Source organism: Hyperolius riggenbachi, chromosome 1, assembly GCF_040937935.1.
Source record: "Hyperolius riggenbachi isolate aHypRig1 chromosome 1, aHypRig1.pri, whole genome shotgun sequence".
NCBI classification, from domain to species: domain Eukaryota; kingdom Metazoa; phylum Chordata; class Amphibia; order Anura; family Hyperoliidae; genus Hyperolius; species Hyperolius riggenbachi.
Genome location: NC_090646.1, coordinates 631,207,356 through 631,226,005, shown reverse-complemented (window position 1 = coordinate 631,226,005; position 18,650 = coordinate 631,207,356). Strand labels below are relative to the sequence as shown.

General features: G+C 46.0%; 1 protein-coding gene across 1 annotated transcript in view; it reads left to right on the top strand.

Annotated features, from left to right (window-relative positions):
• Window positions 1-5,189: 5,189 nt before the first annotated feature.
• Window positions 5,190-18,650, top strand: part of NADK2 (NAD kinase 2, mitochondrial) — an 80,646-nt gene continuing 67,185 nt past the window's right edge. The window contains 2 exon segments of the mRNA XM_068251240.1: window positions 5,190-5,523; window positions 17,007-17,095. Of these exon segments, the coding sequence (XP_068107341.1) occupies window positions 5,311-5,523; window positions 17,007-17,095 (302 nt within the window). The 5' untranslated portion in view covers window positions 5,190-5,310.

Here is an 18,650-nt window from a genome sequence, read left to right as displayed (position 1 = left end):
CTCAAGGTATACATATACAAAAAGTTGAATCCCTAACGTAACAATTTATGTATGCTCTTTTTAATTCTGTCACTTTTTTTTTTTAAACAGGCTTTTATTTTGGTTTACATGAGGGGTTGGTATTGGAAAGGGTTAACAGATTTTTTATCTCTTTTTATACCTGCAATATTATTTTTGACCACAAGACGTCGCCTGCCTTAGAATGCTGATACATTCTAGGGCAATGCGAAAATTAATGGAAAAGGTTTTGTTTTTTTTATTTTTATTTGTTTTACAGCGCTCGTTATCCATGAATCAGGCACTTAGATTGGGTTTGGGAATATATGTCCCATTCACCAATCTGACATGTACCAGCGGCTGACAGGCACACATGCGGCATCCATAGAAAGCAGAAGATGAGTATCTAAGCCCCTGAGGCTTCAAATGAAGTCTTGCTGGCTGTAGATATGTTGCCCCCACAACAACAAGTAGTTAAAGTGGACCCAAATTAAAAATACAAGATTTGAGGAATAAAATCTATTTTCTAAATTATAATAATAAATAGCGGCCTTTTTTTCAGCTGCATGATGACAAATATAAAATATTTTACATTTATTGGAGAAACCCCTCTGTAACGATTGGTGTCAGCACACAGAGAGAATCTGATTGTTGATGATCTGCAGAATCATCAACAATACAGATGTATACTTGATAATGGATGATCTGCAGAATCACCAATAATACAAGTATGACTAACCTCTGGACACCAAATGAGTGAAGTACTATATGAACTGAAGGCTATCTCCCGAGGAGCGGGAGATATAAGTGGCTCGGCCAAGAGCCACTTGAGGGGCAGGTGGCCCTGGGCAGTGCAGAAACTATCTCCTAGATAGCAAAGGCCTGGTAACTAAGGATCAGATGGTAAACTGTACTGCAGCCAGAGGGAGAGACCACTGGCTGCTAACAGGCCGGACTCTCCGAGGAGCGGGAGTCCTGTATGCAGCTAACACCTGATGGAATGGTGTTACTGCTAGTACAGATCGACTGAGCACTTTGGGAGAGTGTCAGCTGGAGTGGTCGGGCAGGCCAGGTCGGCATCACACGAGCAGATTAGGTACAGAGAGAGAGACTGTTTCGGTAACCAGGTACAGGCAGGGTCTGGCAACAGGTAGGCAGATATGCAGAGGTACCAAATCAGAAGACAAGAGCAAGGTCGACAGAGCAAATGGTCATAACATATCAGTATAACAATCTCCTAGACTGAGGTGTGAGTTCCTTGGTCTCGACACCCTGGAACTAGTCTAGAGTATAACACAGTATTGGTATAGTATTCCTAAAATCGGGTGTGAGGTCCGTGGTCACATCACCCTGGAACTGGTCTAAAGTATAACACAGAAATGACACAGTATCCCTAAGCTTGGGTGTGAGGTCCGTGGTCACAACACCCTGGAACTGGTCTAAAGTATAACACAGCAATGACACAGTATCCCTAAGCTTGGGTGTGAGGTCCTTGGTCACAACACCCTGGAACTGGTCTAAAGTATAACACAGCAATGACACAGTATCCCTAAGCTTGGGTGTGAGGTCCTTGGTCACAACACCCTGGAACTGGTCTAAAGTATAACACATAAATGACACAACGTAATCTGGCTAAGTGTGAATTCCCAGGTCCTCCTGGTTCTAACACACTGTGGGATCTGACTGGTCTGAGTGCTCACACGTAAGTATTCGCAACGGCAGACAACCAGCAACTGACAGGCAAGAAGTATATATAGTGCAGCGCTCCTCAGCGCCGCCCAGCCCCACTCAGCCAATCACTCCCTGCGCTGGGATCAGCTGACAGTCCTGATCAGCTGATCCCTCTCCTATTGGCATAAAGGTCCTGCCCCCTAGCGCGCGTGCGCGTAGCTCTCCATCTGTGTGCACTACTAGGCTCAGACACACCAGACGCATGCTGCTGTGTGGAAACCGCCGGTCTGAACGCGGAGACAGCCGCCCCACTGCCAGACCGCGCGGCGGTGTCTCCGCAATCCTTTACACCCTCCCTTCCTTTCATATTGCCGGGACAGAATCCGGCAAACTGGTGGAGTAGGTGGTGTCCAGCAATGGAGGAATTGCTAATGACTGCCCCCAGTATAACCCTAGTTATGAAAAGAGAAGGGTGAAAAGCATGCACTGAAATGATCATAGGTTTGAAGGAGTGTTTATTTATCTTTGTATGTGTCAGAGTGGTGCAACTAAATATTTTGAATTAAAAAAATGTTTGGTTTGGGTCCGCTTTAAAAAGGATTAAAGAGGCACTGTAGAGGCATATAGTAGAGTGCAGTAAATTATTCTGGATACCCACTTGTACAGAAAGGGCTCGTTCACACTATGAGCATTTGTGGATTTTTTTTTTTAAGCACTGGTGATTTTAGAAATCACCCAAAGCGCTTGTGCAATGTTTTCCTATGAGAGTGTTCACGTTTGAGCGTTTCAATTTCTTTGAAATTGCAAACCCGCTACATGTACCATTTTCTGAGCGCTTTGGCTCAATGGAAGGTCTAGGGAAATCGCACAGCGCTTGAAATAGCTTTGTATATCGATTTAACGAGCGTTTTTTTTGAATAAATACATTGTATTTATTCATTTCTGGATCAAAGAGTTCACGTCCCAACTGATGTCAGGAAGTGAAAAAAATGAATCGTTCAACAAAAGCGCTTTTCTAAACGCAAAGCGCAAGGAAAAGCGCTTAAAAAAAGCTCACTAAATCGTTCAAGGCTTGTGATAGTGCTGGCGATTTATAATGTGAATAAGGCCTAATTTAGTAACTTTTCTGGTGGTTTCAGCATCAGAAACAATGCCTATAGATTGCAGTGGCGTACCTAGGAATTTTGACACCCGGTGCTGATTATTTACAGACCCCTCCCCCAAAACAAACAAACAAATAAACAACAATTTTTTTTGATGGGAGGGTTGACGGGTTGTGTCACTGCAAATTTTGGGGGATTTTTGGGGAAAAGGAGTCATAAGAATGTGGACGGCGCTAACCGTTATGAAACTCTGTACTCTATACAGTGCTGCAGAAGATGTCAATACAATAATAATATGGTAGGACATTAGACTATGACTATGGTACGATTAGATTGTGAGCTCCTCTGAGGAGAGTCAGAAAAGGAGGACATACGAAAGAGGGGGTGCATAGGAGGAGGGGGGGATTTAAGAGCTCTCTATCTCTTTATCCCCCAGGCCATGGGAGCCTCTAGGCATAGGCAGCACAGGCCATTGCCTGGAGTGCCATTGGTCCTAGGGGCGCCATGTTGATGGATTAAGCCATGCCCCCTGGACGGATCAACGCCCCGACTAAGTCCCGCCCCCACACGTGTTCTATTACTTGCTTCTGCTGCATCTGCTTAGCATTAGTTACAGACAGCTTTCATATGTGTCCCTCTGCCTTGTACATCCTTTTTCTTCCCTTTGTGCCTCCTTCTGTCCCTTTTGTGCCTCCTTCTGTCTCCTTGTTGATGGATGTTGAAGGATTAAGCCACGCCCCCTGGATGAAACCACGCCCCTGGTTAAGCCCCGCTTCCACAGGTATTCTATTACTTGCTTCTGCTGCATCTGCTTAGCGTAACTTACAGATAGCTGCGAATGTGTCCCTCTGTGCCTTGTACATCCTTTTTCCTTCCTCTGTGCCTCCTTCTGTCTCCTTGTGCATCCTTCAGTCCCCCTGTGCCACCTCTGTCCTTCTGTCCACCTGTGCCTCCTTATGTCCCCTTGTGCCTTTCTTTGCCCCCCTGTGCTAACTCTGTCCCCCTGTTGCTCCTTCAGTCCCACTCTGCCGCCTGTCCTCATGTGCCTCCTTCTGTCTTCCTTTGTGCCTCATTTTGTCTCCATGTGCCTCTTCAGTCCCCATGTGCCACCTCTGCCCCCTGCGCCTTTCTCTGCCCCCCTGTGCTTCCTTCTGCACCCCTTTGTGCCTTCTTCTCTCTCCCTGTGGCTCTATCTGTTCCCCTCTGCCTCCTCTCTCCCTGTGCCTGTTTCTGTCCCCTTTGTGCATCCTTCTGTTCCCCTTTGTGGCTCCTACTGTCTTCCTGTGCCTCCTTCTGCCACTTGTGCTTTTTTCTGTCCCCCATCATGCCTCCTTCTGCCCCCTTTGTCCCTCCTTCTTTCCCCTGTCTGTCTCCTTCAGTCCCCCTGTGCCTCCTTGCCTCCTTTTACCTCCCTTGTGCCTCAATCTGTCCTCCATTGTAATTCCAGTCTGCCCCACTTTATGCCTCCTTCTGTCCCCCTGTGTGCCTCCTTTGGTCCCCCTGTGCCTCCTTCTGTCCTTTTTTTGTGCTTCCTTCTGACCCTCGTGCCTTCTGTCCCCCTGTACCGCCCGCTGCCCCTTTGTGTACTTCCTTCTGTCCTTAAGTGCCTCCTTCTGTCCTCCTTTGTGTCTCATTCTGTCCCCCATTGTGCCACCTTTTGTTGCCTATTGTGCCTCCTTGTGTCCCCCTGTGTGCCTCCTTCTCTTCCCTTGTGTCTCCTTCTGTTCTCCTTTGGGACTACTTCTGACCCTCATGCCTCCTTCTGTCCCCCTGAACCTCCTATGTCACCCTGTGTGCCTTATTCAGTCCACCTGTGCCTCCTTCTGTCCCCCTTTGAGCTTCCTTCTGTCCTCATTTGTGCCTCATGAAAGTGGAGCTCTGCCTATGTGTATTTTCTGGTGAAACGCTGCCCGCATTGTGCATTTTCTGGTGAAACGCTGCCGCATTTACGTGTATTTTTCTGGTGAAACGCTGCCACATTATGATTATTTTCTGGTAAAAATGTCACCATGTAATAAATGTCAGAATATAAATCCGGGATTAAAAATATTTTACAATGGGCAAACACTGACTAAATCATTTATACATAATTATTGTAAAAATTAAGCACTTTTTTTATTACATTATTTTCACTGGTGTTCCTCTTTAAACTCTCTATAGCATTTTTTTGTTATATGCATGTGCTGAGTTAATTTTAGTTTTACATTTGTTAAAACTTTTATTCTTGTACATTTGTGTGTCCCGTCTACGGAGCCATTTTGTCGGAGTCTCCCTTCGCGCTTGGTTGGTACAGTGGGAGACTCCGGAAAGATGGCGGCCGCACGCAGGTTGACGGGAGATGACTACTGTCTCCGCCCACTGCAGCCCAGCCCTCCCAGTCACAGCCAATAAGACTGCTTGGTGTCGGCCAGCTCCCCCTCCTGTCACACGAAGGTCCCGGACCGGAAGTTTGTGGTGCGCATTGTGGCAGGCGGACTGTCTGCAGCGTTCCGGTGTCCGCACGTTCCGCAGCCGGGGAGGAGGAGGAGCTCCTCCGGTCATGAGCGCGTCCCGGGCCCTGCTGTGCGCGTGCTGCACCTCCGCGCGGCGCTTCCCCCTGGGGCGCGTGCCCGTCCGCCCCTTCTCCGCAGCCGGTGAACCCCGGGACTTCCGGCCGCAGAGGGTGGCCGTGGTGACCAAGACCACCCGCTATGAGTTCGAGCAGCAGCGCTTCCGCTCCGCGGGCCTTTCCGAGGAGGAGCTGAAGCAGCTGGTGAGTGCTGGGCCCGCCCCCTGGCCGGGTAACCGGGGTCGGTGTGACCTCTCTGTGTGCAGCCTGGTGGTCACCCCCTATACATACTATAGTGTCATTGATGATTTGTCCATTTACACTGAGCACCGTCCCTTTAATTGAAACCTGTAATTAAAAAAAAAAGTTGACCTTACCTGGGGCTTCTACCCTGCAGGTGTCCTGTGCTGGTGTGCTGAAAAGTTTTGCCACTTTATAACGTTTTGCAACCGGTTGCAATAATTTATACTTCTAGCTATCAGAAAGTGCAACCTAACCATTGATTTTAATGTATTTGTATCAGAAAATGCAACCCAACCTCACCCTAGTCTCACACAGGACCCTCCTCTACTGGGCAACTAATAACACACACACGCGCGCAATATTTTTAATTACACCGGGACATAATGATCCTCTGGACCCCTGCCGCAGCTTGCGATCGGTTTTGCAGTTGGAGGGCCACTGTGCCTGCGCTGCCCTCGCTGGAAGTGTCCTGCGCAGACGGAGGTTTTTTCTGTACCGCGCCTGTGCAGGATGCTCCCGTCTATGGGAGCGTTAATGAGAATGCGCACGGGCAGGTCCATGCAGGTGCAGGGGGCCTGCAGAAGCCCCAGGTAAGTTACATATTTTTTTTTTTTAATACTTTATTACAGGTGACCTTTTAAAGTGAATGTTTACAAGATTCAAAAAGAAAAAGTCAGATACTCACCTAAGGAGAGGGAAGGCTCGGTCCTAATGAGCCTTCCCCCTCCTCTCCCGGTGCCCGGTCCCGCGCAGGATCCCCCGTGGCAGTATTCGACCAGTTCGGTCAAATACTGCCACTTCCGCATGCCTTCGGGAGCTTTCGTAAGCCTTCGGGAGCACTCGGGCTCCCGATGACGCGGCCGCTCCATACTACGCATGCGCGAGCGCCCTCTATGACGCACTCGCGCGTACGTAGTATGGAGCGGCCCGTCTTCGGAAGCCCGAGTGCTCCCGAAGACCTCCGAAGTCCCTGCGGCCGCGGACGCGAATGGGAGAGCCAGCGCAGCACCGAGGGCACCGGGAGAGGAGAGGGAAGGCTCATTAGGACCGAGCCTTCCCTCTCCTTAGGTGAGTATCTGACTTTTTCTTTTTGAATCCGATACCCATTGGGTTTAAGATGGCCCCACTAACGATATAATTTGCTGAATGAATGTTTACGAACTATCCTTCATATGAACGATTAGAAATTATCGTTTGTTACCTCTAAGATTTCCACTGTGACTCTGTCTCCATCGGCTTTTACATTTGCGATTTTTGTGAATTTTTTTTGCTGCGATGTTTGTTTGTGGCGTCATATACTGTATGCGAACGCACGTGTCGTGTTAAAAGGCAGAAAGCTGTGAGAGTTAAAAACTCGTTGAAAGTCGCAAATGCAAATTGCGAACAAACTATCGTAACGAGTATTTTCCTCGTGATTCTATTGACTTCAATAGCCTGTGGAACTGTGCGCATTTTACTATCCACGGCAAAAGGTGCAAAATCGCATCTAGTGTGTGCCCTCTCCAATGGAAAAAAAAAAATCTCCAAACTAATCAGATTAATGAAGTTAATCCGATTTTTAGGTCCATGCTGTCAATCTGATTGGATTGGTTGGAGATTTTTGTCCATTAGTGGTTCCAAACTATCATTTAGGCCATCTAGGCCTGGAATCCACTAAAGACTTTCAGCAGCGCTTGCTGATCGCTGGCAGTTGCTAAAGTGATGCAACAGTGGAACCCTGTACTATAGTAATCTATCTATACTTGGCCCTAGTCTACTTCATGTAGAATCCCTTTATAGTAAATTCTAATGCTAGGTACACACAATACAATTTTCTGGCAGATTTACCTGCCAGGTCGACTTTTTCCAACAGGTCCGATCTGATTTCTGATTGATTTTCTGTTCACATTTATGGAAAATTGATCGGAAATAGGTCATCCTGCCCTTGCAAGCTTAAAATGTAAAGGCCATTACGCTACATGGAGGTGGTAAAATTGGCCAGTCAATGACCAATCAAAATTGGATGTATATACCAGGCTTTAGCTGGGAATACACGATGCGTTTCTGCCGCTCGATTCTCTTATCTTCTGCTCGTTTTTCTTATCTTTTTCCATTCACTTCTATCAGAAATCGAGTGGCAAAACGATCGAACGTGAGATCGGACATGTCGGAAATGATCTATCGAACCCATTTATCTGCTGCAGAAACGCATGGTGTATTCCCAGCATTACAGACTAGACTACATTAGATTCCTTCCTCTGCCTGGGCCCTGTATGGTTCTGGTTGTAGTGTTGTCCGGATCATGAACAATTCGGATCTTTGATCCGGATGATTCGACTCACAAAAGAGATTCGGATCACCAAAATGAATGATTTGGATCAAAAAGGGGGTGGAGCCAGGAGTGGCACCCCCCCTCCCCTTCCCCAGTGGGCAGCGGGGTCCTGGAAGCAGAGCAGAAATGGATCGCTCTGTTGGAGGGGAGCCAGCCTTGCAGGGACAGGTAGATGGGAGAGAGGGGACATCCGTGCCACTGCCAGATATGTGTAGAGCACACATACTGGCTATAATGTGCTGCTGATTTTAGGCTGTCTGTTCCGTAGTGCTGCATAGTGAACAAATGGGAAACTTTTGGCTCAGCTCAGTAACTTTGCAGACAGCGTGCTGGGCTAGAAGGGCAGGCACTGTGATTGCTGTGCAATATGATCCTCCTGCACTGCTCTAAACAGCTGCACTTCACTTCTCCCTAAATTTATGATGCGTGCTGGAGGTGAAAACAGGACACATTGGGGTGGGGAATGCTTTCTTTCACTGTGAGCATATGATTGCAACATGTGGGTAATGTGTGCAAAAAACATTTCTGCTCTCTGCTCACCCCTCTTCGTCCACCTCCTCTCTTCTCTTTCTGTCCACCATTCCCCCTTCTCTGTCCGTCCACCCCCTCCCCTTCTCTGTCCAATGCAGGGAAAGGCCTGTCCTGCTAGTCATTTCACCCCCGAATGCTTCCCTAGTAAAAATGATTCGAGATTCGGATCAAAGATCCAGATCTTTTCAATGAACCGATTCGAATCATCCGAATCATTGAAAAGATCCGAACTTCCCATCTCTATCTGCTTGAGACGTCTGTTTTGGTAACTCCCTTTCCTTCTACAGTTATCTCTGGCACCCTCTGAGGTACAGCTGTATATTCAGCCCCCACCCACTAGCAGAATCTAGCTGATGTGCCTGTGATTCTGACAAGAGAAACTTCCTAGAGACTGGCAGTTGCATGACTTGGCTTTTCAACGTATTGCCTACCTTACCAGCACTGGCTCATCTGCAATTCACTTTTTCCCCAAGTTGGCATTTTAACACCTTGTCAATAAAATGCCCTTTAAACACCCAGAAAGCAAGAAAATACACAATCAGTTTAGTACTTTTGGTACTTAATTGGAATTGTGAAATGCTGAAAAGTTATTCTCTCACCTAGGAGAAAACTCAGGAGAAAAAGTAAATTGCATATGGACTCCAGTGTGTGATAAACCTTTGCTTTCATTTTCTAACTGCAATGAAAACAATGGCCTCAATTCACTAAGATCATGCTGGAGATAATAAAGCGAGAGATATCTTACCTCCTCTGTAGTTAAGTTACCTCCTCTGTAGTTAAGTTACCTCCTCTGTAGTTAAGTTACCTCCTCTGTAGTTAAGTTACCTCCTCTGTAGTTAAGTTACCTCCTCTGTAGTTAAGTTACCTCCTCTGTAGTTAAGTTACCTCCTCTGTAGTTAAGTTACCTCCTCTGTAGTTAAGTTACCTCCTCTGTAGTTAAGTTACCTCCTCTGTAGTTAAGTTACCTCCTCTGTAGTTAAGTTACCTCCTCTGTAGTTAAGTTACCTCCTCTGTAGTTAAGTTACCTCCTCTGTAGTTAAGTTACCTCCTCTGTAGTTAAGTTACCTCCTCTGTAGTTAAGTTACCTCCTCTGTAGTTAAGTTACCTCCTCTGTAGTTAAGTTACCTCCTCTGTAGTTAAGTTACCTCCTCTGTAGTTAAGTTACCTCCTCTGTAGTTAAGTTACCTCCTCTGTAGTTAAGTTACCTCCTCTGTAGTTAAGTTACCTCCTCTGTAGTTAAGTTACCTCCTCTGTAGTTAAGTTACCTCCTCTGTAGTTAAGTTACCTCCTCTGTAGTTAAGTTACCTCCTCTGTAGTTAAGTTACCTCCTCTGTAGTTAAGTTACCTCCTCTGTAGTTATTTTCACACGCAGTTAATGAACAGCCTGTCTTTAACTCTGGAGTTATTTTAAGGATTAAAGAGTTAACTTAGACAGAAGAGTTAACTTTAGGTTTGCCTGAGGTAAAATGTTTCCTGAATACTACATGCCTTATCACCATGGTAACAACTCTAGAAGAGTTATTAAAGACAGGAGATAAGCTTAGTGAATTGAGGCCAATGCCTCAGGCAGGGGAGTGGCTGCTACTTTTAACAAACCAAGTAAACTATCTGACACTCAGTTATTTGTCTGCTTGCCACCTTTTGTGACTTGATCTAACATTGACCACTTTGTACTGCTCAGTTCAGTGCAAAGCTAATGCTGGGGATACACGGTACGTTTCTGTACCGTGTATCGACCAGCTGATCCGGCCAGCTGATAATGATCAGCTGGCCCGATCATGCCGCTCGACTGCTGCCCGCTCGATCCCCGCCGGCGGACAATGGCAGGGAATCGAGCAGCTGATTAGGAAGCGGGGACGAGCGGCAATCGATGCGCGGGGACGCGGCGGGGGTCGATCCGGCGGCTAATCGGCCGCCGGATCGACTCATCTATGCCCAGCATTAGATAGTAGTCAATCACATACTACTCATGCTTGTGTTGCCGTGGCGATCTTCTATCCCAGCATGACCTCTGATTTGAGGTCAGCTGGCTAATGAGCATTAGGTGTACCGCTCAAACCTCTCCTCCTCACATAGTACTTCTGGATAGATCGCAATGGATCAAGAAGCAGCAGGCTGGTTGGCAACTGGCTATTAGGGATGGAGTTTGCTGCGGTGACCAGATTTGTGAACTGTGGTCTGCTTTGGGACATGCTGGTCCGTGAAGGTCAGTGGCCAGCTGACTTCAGGTCAGAGGTCATGCTGAGCATTATGGGATGGAAGTTCGCCTCTGGCAACACCATTCCGGAGCCCATTCCATCTCTATCGCTTGATGTAAGTTGTATATGAGCCCATTGATAATTCACTAAACAATATGGCGCTCTCCATGAACTGTCCAGCTAGAGTTCTGTGGCTGCTTGTGCCAGGTAGCGCCTGCTAGGCCGTGCTTTTCTGCAGACAGCTGTTTGTCCGGTTCTGTGGATCAGCACATCAGGTGATGGCTGCAGTGCAATCCTGGGCTTGTGCTCTGAAACTGATTACAAATGACCTGATAGTCAGTGTCCTTTTCTGTCTGTTCTTGGCCAGACTTCAGAGTGGTTATGTTGCACAATATGCAGCTTTTATGCTTTATTTATTTATTTTTTTTGTTATTCAGGGATAATCCTACAATTCAGACCTTCTGATATGTTGCTGTAAATTCTTCTTCACTCTTCTAAAATCTGTGGAACTGTAAAGTCGCTGGAAAGCAGTTTCACTTACCTGGGGCTTCCCCAAGCCCCCAGCAGCTGTCCTGTCCCGCGCCGGTCCTGCATGATGATCCGTTCTTCTGCAGCCACTTCGTTTTGTTACCATCGACTTGTAAGACGACGCTAACTGCGTGCCCTGGACTAAGCAAAGCTTTCTTCACGTTCCAGCCAATTAGCGCTAATGGTGCAGGACACTATTGCAGGCTGAAACGCAAAGAAAGGTTCACGTAGCCCGGGGCGTGCAGGCACGGTTGCCGTCTACTTACAAGTTGACGGTAACAAAACAAGCTGGTGGTGGCAGAACAGAAGATCGTGCAGGACCGGCGCAGGAACATGACAGCTGCTGGGGGCTTGGGGAACCCCTTGGTAAGTGAAACTGTGTTCCAGCGACTTTACAGTTCCACTTTAAGCCTCATCTACACGGTAAAATTTTGCATCGGATAGACTGATCTATTATTTCTAATAAGAAATGGCATCGTGTGTAGACGTACAAATTGTTTCAGACCAATTTTGCAATAGATTTTGCTTTGATAAGTGCTCAAAATCTATTGCAAAATCTAACCCAATCCAATTGGACGGGTTGGAAATTATCTAATCCGTCTAATAGATCCGATCTGACGGAAAATTGTACCAAGTAGATGAGGCTTTACTGTTGTGTTTATAGATGGGTCTCTTTTCAGTTTCAATGACTGATGTATCCTCTAGCCATTACAGCTCAGGCACAGCATTTTATTTCCCTTTAATTAAACCTTTTAAAGGGGAACTGAAATAAAAAAATAAAAGTTGGAATCCTTCACAAGACAACCTAGGCAGCTGCCTTGGGTCAGGTGGATGTTAAAGGGGCTGAGCTGCCAGCTCTTGAGCCATCTCTCATCTCCGCTTACAAGAAAGACTATCATGGGGATCAAAACTATTACCTTGCCATGGGCCACATTTCATCCTAATCCTTCTCTGGTTCAATACTTGCCTCACTAGTTGTAACCCGGGCACCTGAGGTGTGAGACCCATGGAAGCTGCCATATTTCCTTTTACACAATACCAGTTCCCTGGCAGTCCTGCTGACCTCTCTGGTCAGTAGGGTTTACATCATACCTGAAACAAACTTGCAGCTAATCTTGTCAGATTTATCATTGGCCTCTGATCTGCTGCATGCTTGTTCAGGGTTTATGGCTTAACGTATTAGAGGCAGAGGATCAGGACAGCCAGGCAATGTGCATTATTTAAAAGGAAATAAACATGTCGGCCTCCATATCCCTCTCACCTCGGTTTCCATTTAATGTGGACCTAATCTCTTGCACAGGACAGAAGGAAAACAGAGAAATGCACCCTGTATATATTTAGAGAGTTTAGCCCAATTCCCCCTCTTCTGTGACTAATTACAAGTGTAATTTGATCTCCCAGCTGTGGCAGCTCGCTGCCATGGCAGAGCAGCTAATTTCTAAACCCAGCATGTTAACCCTCTGTCTAGTTCCATGAAAGCAGGAAGTAGACAAACTACAGATTTATTGCAGGATTTGTATTAGTTGTAACAAATATTTTTTTCTTTAAAGGTAATTATGCTGCTTCTTATCTTTTAGCGCAGAGAGGAAATTCTGAGTTCATGTCCGCTTTAATAGTCCAAGGTATAGAGCCCACCGGTCCTGTGCAGGGTCCCTCTTCTGGCCATGCTATTTGGTGCAGAGGACATAAAGTGGATCCGAGATAAACTTTTACTCATTGTATAATTGTGTTCCTTACATATAGTTTATAGGGCATTCCTCAAGCCAAATACTTTTTTGTTTTTGTTTTAATACTCTAATTCCCTATAAAATAAACAAGCCGTGCCTACAGCTTTTCAGAGTGCCTTGGCATTTTCAGACAGTAGCAAAGGCTTATGGGAACTCAGTCTGGGCAGGTCGAGGGGGAGGTGTCACTAGCCATAGATTTCAGAGGCAGATTGGAGGAGGGAGAATTAGGTTTTTACAGGCTGAGGGCTGGAGATGCTATCAGCTTGCTTGTGTGTAATGTTTACAAACCGAACATGGCTGCTCTGCTCTCATTATATCACAGGAATAATCATATACTGTTGAAGCTGTTTGCAGCTAGATATGCTGTGTAGGCCAGGCATTGGCAAACTTGGCCCTCCAGCTGTTAAGGGACTACAAATCCCACAATGCATTTGCTTTTGAGTCATGACTGTGGCTGTCAGACTCCTGCAATGCATTGTGGGACTTGTAGTTCCTCAACAGCTGGAGGGCCAAGTTTGCCCATGCCTGCCCTAGGCACTCTGAGACTCGTAAAGCAAGGGCTTATGTGAGCTCAGTCTGGGCAGGAGGAGGTTACTAGCCAGAGATTTCAGTGGAAGAGGGGGGTGGAGTTTTCACAGGCTGAGGTGTGAAGATGCAAAGCAGATTGACTGTGTAATGATCACAAGCAGAACATGGCTGCTGTCATTGTATCACAGGAAGAAATAATCATATACTGTTGAAGCTGTTTGCAGCTAGATTTGCTGTGTAAATTAAAGAGAAACTCCAACCAAGAATTGAACTTTATCCCAATCAGTAGCTGATACCCCCTTTTACATGAGAAATAGAATCATTTTCACAAACAGACCATCAGGGGGCGCTGTGTGACTAATTTTGTGCTGAAACCCCTCCCACAAGAGACTCTGAATACCGCGGTACTCTGGGCAAACTGCCACAATGTAACAATGTTCACAGACAGGAAATGGCTGTTTAAAGCTGTCTGTAACAGCCAGAGCAGCTAGAAACAGCTACATAACCTGCCCACAGTAATGATGTCACCATGTAATACATGTCAGAATGTGAATCTGGGAGAGGAAAGATTTTACAATGAGCAAACACTGACTAAATCATTTATACATAATTATTGTAAAAATGAAGCACTTTTTTTTATTAAATTATTTTCACTGGAGTTCCTCTTTAAACTTTAGATAAGATATATAGACAAGTTACTTGTTATAGTTTTTCATCTCGGATCCGCTGGGCAGGTGAGCTCCACGCATGTGCAGTAGAATGAAGCCCCTCATGCAATGTTTTTGTCCTCTGTGCTTCCTTTTACTGGGTATGCGCGGGCCTCTTACTCACGTGCCCAGTCTGGATGTGCTCGTCCATGGCGGGGAATGTGGCCCAGGGTTGAAGAGGGACTCTGCGCTGCAATGATGGGCTGCTGGAGGATCCAGGAAGCCTTTGAACCATATAGAGGCCTCCCACTACTGAGATGCCTTCTCAGTCTCCCACTTCCCTGCCTTACTGCTGAAGACTGACAAGCATTACTGGCCATCAGTTCGTATGGAGTTGAGGCTTCTGTTGATAGAAGCTCTCCTTCCTGCAAGCCTATAGGAGACTGCTTCAGACTGACTTGGAGTAACTGGCAGCTGTAGGTCACCAAGTAGGACATCAAATTCCGAGGGTCTGGTTATTGTAGAGGACCAGGACTCCCTAAAGGTGGCCACACACCATACCATTTTTTTAAAATATCTGTTCAATTTAAGAATTGCAATCATTTTTTTTTCCTGACTAATTGTAACCTTTCGAAAATATGACCAATGTACTACACACAAGTTCAATCTTTCTTCAATTATGATAAAAATGATTGGAAACTCTGAGAAAATTGCTAGGGTGTGTATATTCATAAATAGACAATCTCATACACACACCATACAATCTTTAGAAAAAATGAAGAAAAATTTCCAGCATTCCCGATCGATAAACGGGAAATCTGATCAGAGTTTTCAGTGGAATGAGAAAAAGCTTTCAATTTTTTTTTTTCGGGGAATCCGATCATATTTATCGAATTGCTGTAAAATCAGATCGTTTTGTTGTATCGTGTGTGGCCACCTTTAGTCTTGGTCCACACTAAAGCTATGTACCCATGTCGCGACTGGCGATTATTTTTTTTTTTTTTTTTGTGGCAAGTGGTCGTTTCCATGATATCGAGACGTGGGTACAGTGGCTCGACCACCCAAACATTGCTTAGTGTCGCGCCTCAATAGTGACCGTCACAACGTATCAGATCTTTAAGATCCCCAATGACTCCCGCACAACGTACCGCAATCTTTTAAAATCTCATTCACGCCCAACGTGTGACGTCATGCATACCCGCCGTCTGGAAGACACGTCGCCTAACGACCATCGTCAAGGGGACATCACTGGATCTGTTGGGTGGGGAGTACGGAGCTTAAGGCCGATTTTATGCAGGTGAGCTGTCGCCATCTGTGGATGAATGCTTTGTTCAGAGTGCCCCTGTCCGCTGTGTCCACGTCGTGCCTAGCATTGCTATGACATCCACGACTTCTTTCTGCTTATATCGTGCAAGTCAGGACTTTGTGTTCTGTCACTGCAAAGCACCCTGGGCAGAGCGGGTATGTTTTCTAGGCTGATTGCTAGGCTTTTGTGATTGGCTGTAGGGAGCCCTCTACTATAGGCTCAGTAGTGTACAGCACTGGCTTCCTACAGGAGGCTGTATTTGCTGCCAGCAGTCAGTACAGTGTGGGGAATGTGCTGTGAAGACATTACTGTCCTGCTCCTGTAGTAATTCTAGCCAATGTGTAATTTGCTGTGTAATCCTGCAGGGGAAGCTCAGTGATGATCCACACTTATTAATATGAGGCTTATATCTTTGTCCTCCATGTGTACCCGGTCACACCTTTGCTGTGCTAAGTACCGCATGTAGAGTGTTATCTCATCACTTGTAATCCTTCAACTAGCTTCTAATTACCAACATGTAAACTGTACTACTGTGATGTGCCAGTTCAGGCTTGGTTTGTGTGATTGGGGCTGCATAGTGTACTAGCTATGGGCTCTGACACTGGAGACCTGGGTTCAAATCTTGGCTCCTCCTGTTCAGTAAGCCAGCACCCAGGCAGTAAAGAGTTCTTGGGCAAGACTCCTTCACTGCTACTGCCTACTGAGCACACCCTAGTGGCTGCAGCTCTGGCGCTTTGAGTCTGCCAGGAGGAAAGAGCAATATGAATGTTTGTCTTGTGTCATTCTTTTAGGGCAGTGATGGCTAACCTTGGCACTCCAGCTGTGACAAAACTACAAATCCCATCATGCCTCTGCCTCCCCAAGTTACGCTTACAGCTGTCAGAGTATTGCAATGCCTCATGGGACTTGTAGTTTCACCACAGCTGGAGTGCCAAGGTTAGCCATCACTCTTTTAGAACATTATTTTTAAAATCAACCTTTGAAATCTTTAAATGCTCCCTCAAAACCATTTTTTCGACAAGCGTTCTCTCCTACTTGGGCCGTTCCACTCTGACCTCTGGCCAAGTTGTACGTCTTACTAGATAACCTAAAACCACACTGGCCCATATGTCATTCACTTTTTCTCCTGATTTCTCTCATAGGTGATATTTTAAAACTTGTCAATAAAATGCCTTTTATACCACCAAAAAACAAGAAAACACACAAAATAATTTTGATAGTACTTTTTTCAACTCCTTTTTAATATCTTTTTCAATTGCAAATTGCTGAAAAGTTGTTTTAAATAGAAACTGAAAAATGATCTTATGGGAGATAACTCAGGAGAAATAATTGCATATGGGCCGCTGCCTCTACTTATACAGATACTGTGTTCTACCCCACCTCTTTTGCTCTCTCAGCTGTGTCAGGTCAGGAATCTCCTCCTCTACGGCAGAGATGCTAATTTGTAAACACAGGATGTTAACCTGTCTGCATCCATGAAAGCTGGATGTAGACACACTGCAGATTTCTTGCAGGATTTGTATCGGCTGTAACAAAGATGTGGAGAGGAAGTTCTGAGTTCAGGTCCACTTTAAAGTGCCCATATCTGTCCATTGGAAGTGCTTCTAGCTTGACTTTAAATCAGAAGTGTGACTGCCGTGCGTCTAACATGTGTTCTTTGTGTTGCAGCTCGCCCTGAAAGGTTCCAGCTACAACGGTCTGTTACAGCGACATAACATTCATTCAGAAAATGTCGAGCATGTTGTAGAAAGCTTAAGGTACATTTTCTTTTGCCCTCCTGTTTAGAACAACGTTAACCACTTCAGCCCACAGGGTTGTTTGTTTTTGCATGTGAGCAACTTTCACCTCCCATTCATTTGCCAATAACTGTATCACTACTCATCACAATGAAATGATCTATATCTTGTTTTTTCCGCCACCAATTAGGCTTTCTTTGGGTGAAACCTTTTTGCTAAAAATTAATTTATTCTAAATCCATTTTAAGAAAGAAATGTTCATCCAGATAGGCTAAAGTGGTTAAGGATGCGTATACACCGATCCAGTTTTGATTGGCCAATTTGACCACTTCCATGTAGTATGAGAGTTTACCTACACAATGGTATTACAAATCTTTGAAAGGAGGAGAGAAATGGGCAATGCTGCATAAAAAGTCCCTTTATTGTGGCCGGGTTACACAGTGGTTGGCAGTGGGGGGAAAAGGATATGCCTAAGCTAACCACTGTGTAGCCCGGCCACAATAAAGGGACTTTTTATGCAGCAGTGCCCGTTTTCTCTCCTCCTTTCAAAGACGTCAGTGTTACATCGGAGCACGCTGCAGGTAAGCCCACCAGTGGCCGTTCCATCCCTGCCGCGTACTGGTGCCAGTTTTAACTATTTTTTCATCTTTACATATTGGTGTTACAAATCTGTTTGCCCTCATACGACATCCGTGTTCTCCTCCGGCTCTTTTAGCTGGGTGCTCCACCCGGCTAGTTTTGCTGAGCACCCGGCTGTCATCGGCTCACCTCCTCGTATGCTTTAGGCAGAGTTGTGCACAGAAGCACTGGCCCTGCATTCTCTCATCACGCCCCACCCGGCTACTTTTTTGTGCCACCCGGCTACTTTTTCAGTCCACCTGGCTGGAAAAAAATTCTGGGGAGAACACATGGAAGTAGTAAAATTGGCCAATCCATATTTTGTGTGCACCAGGCTTTAAGCTACGTACACACATGCGATAACTGTCGGCTGAAACAGACAATCGCGACCATTCCAGCCTACAATCGTTGTGTGTACAGCGGCAGATGTTAGTATTGCTAATGCATCAGGGGGCATCAGTTCTTTAACGACCGCCGATGCCAGAGCATTACTGAGAACGCCATTTCCATCCCCCTGATTGAAGTTGCTCCGTTGTCCGCCAATCGTTGTCCCTCTCCATAGCAACAGGGCATGTCCTAGAAAGCAATGTTGTCTGAATTGTTCGTTGCGACGGGACTCCAACGGATATGGAGGTGCTCAGAGGATCATACATGGCAAAAAGTCTGAGGTCGGCTAGCACACTAAAAGTAACTTGCAGCGGTATTTATTCCCTAATGCGTGTCAACAAGAGATTTGACAATTGTTTTGGGGCCACTGAGGTTCCTCTTCATCAGGAAGTGCAGACAGTGCAGAGTATGTTTGCACTTTCTGATGAAGGGGACCTTCTGTGGCCCCGAAACAATTGTCACATCTCGTGTTGACACATGCATTAACCACTTAAGGTCCCCAGGCTTAACCGCCACCCCCCCCCCCCCCCCCCCCAAACGACCAGGCTATATTTTTTTTGTAAGCTGGGCT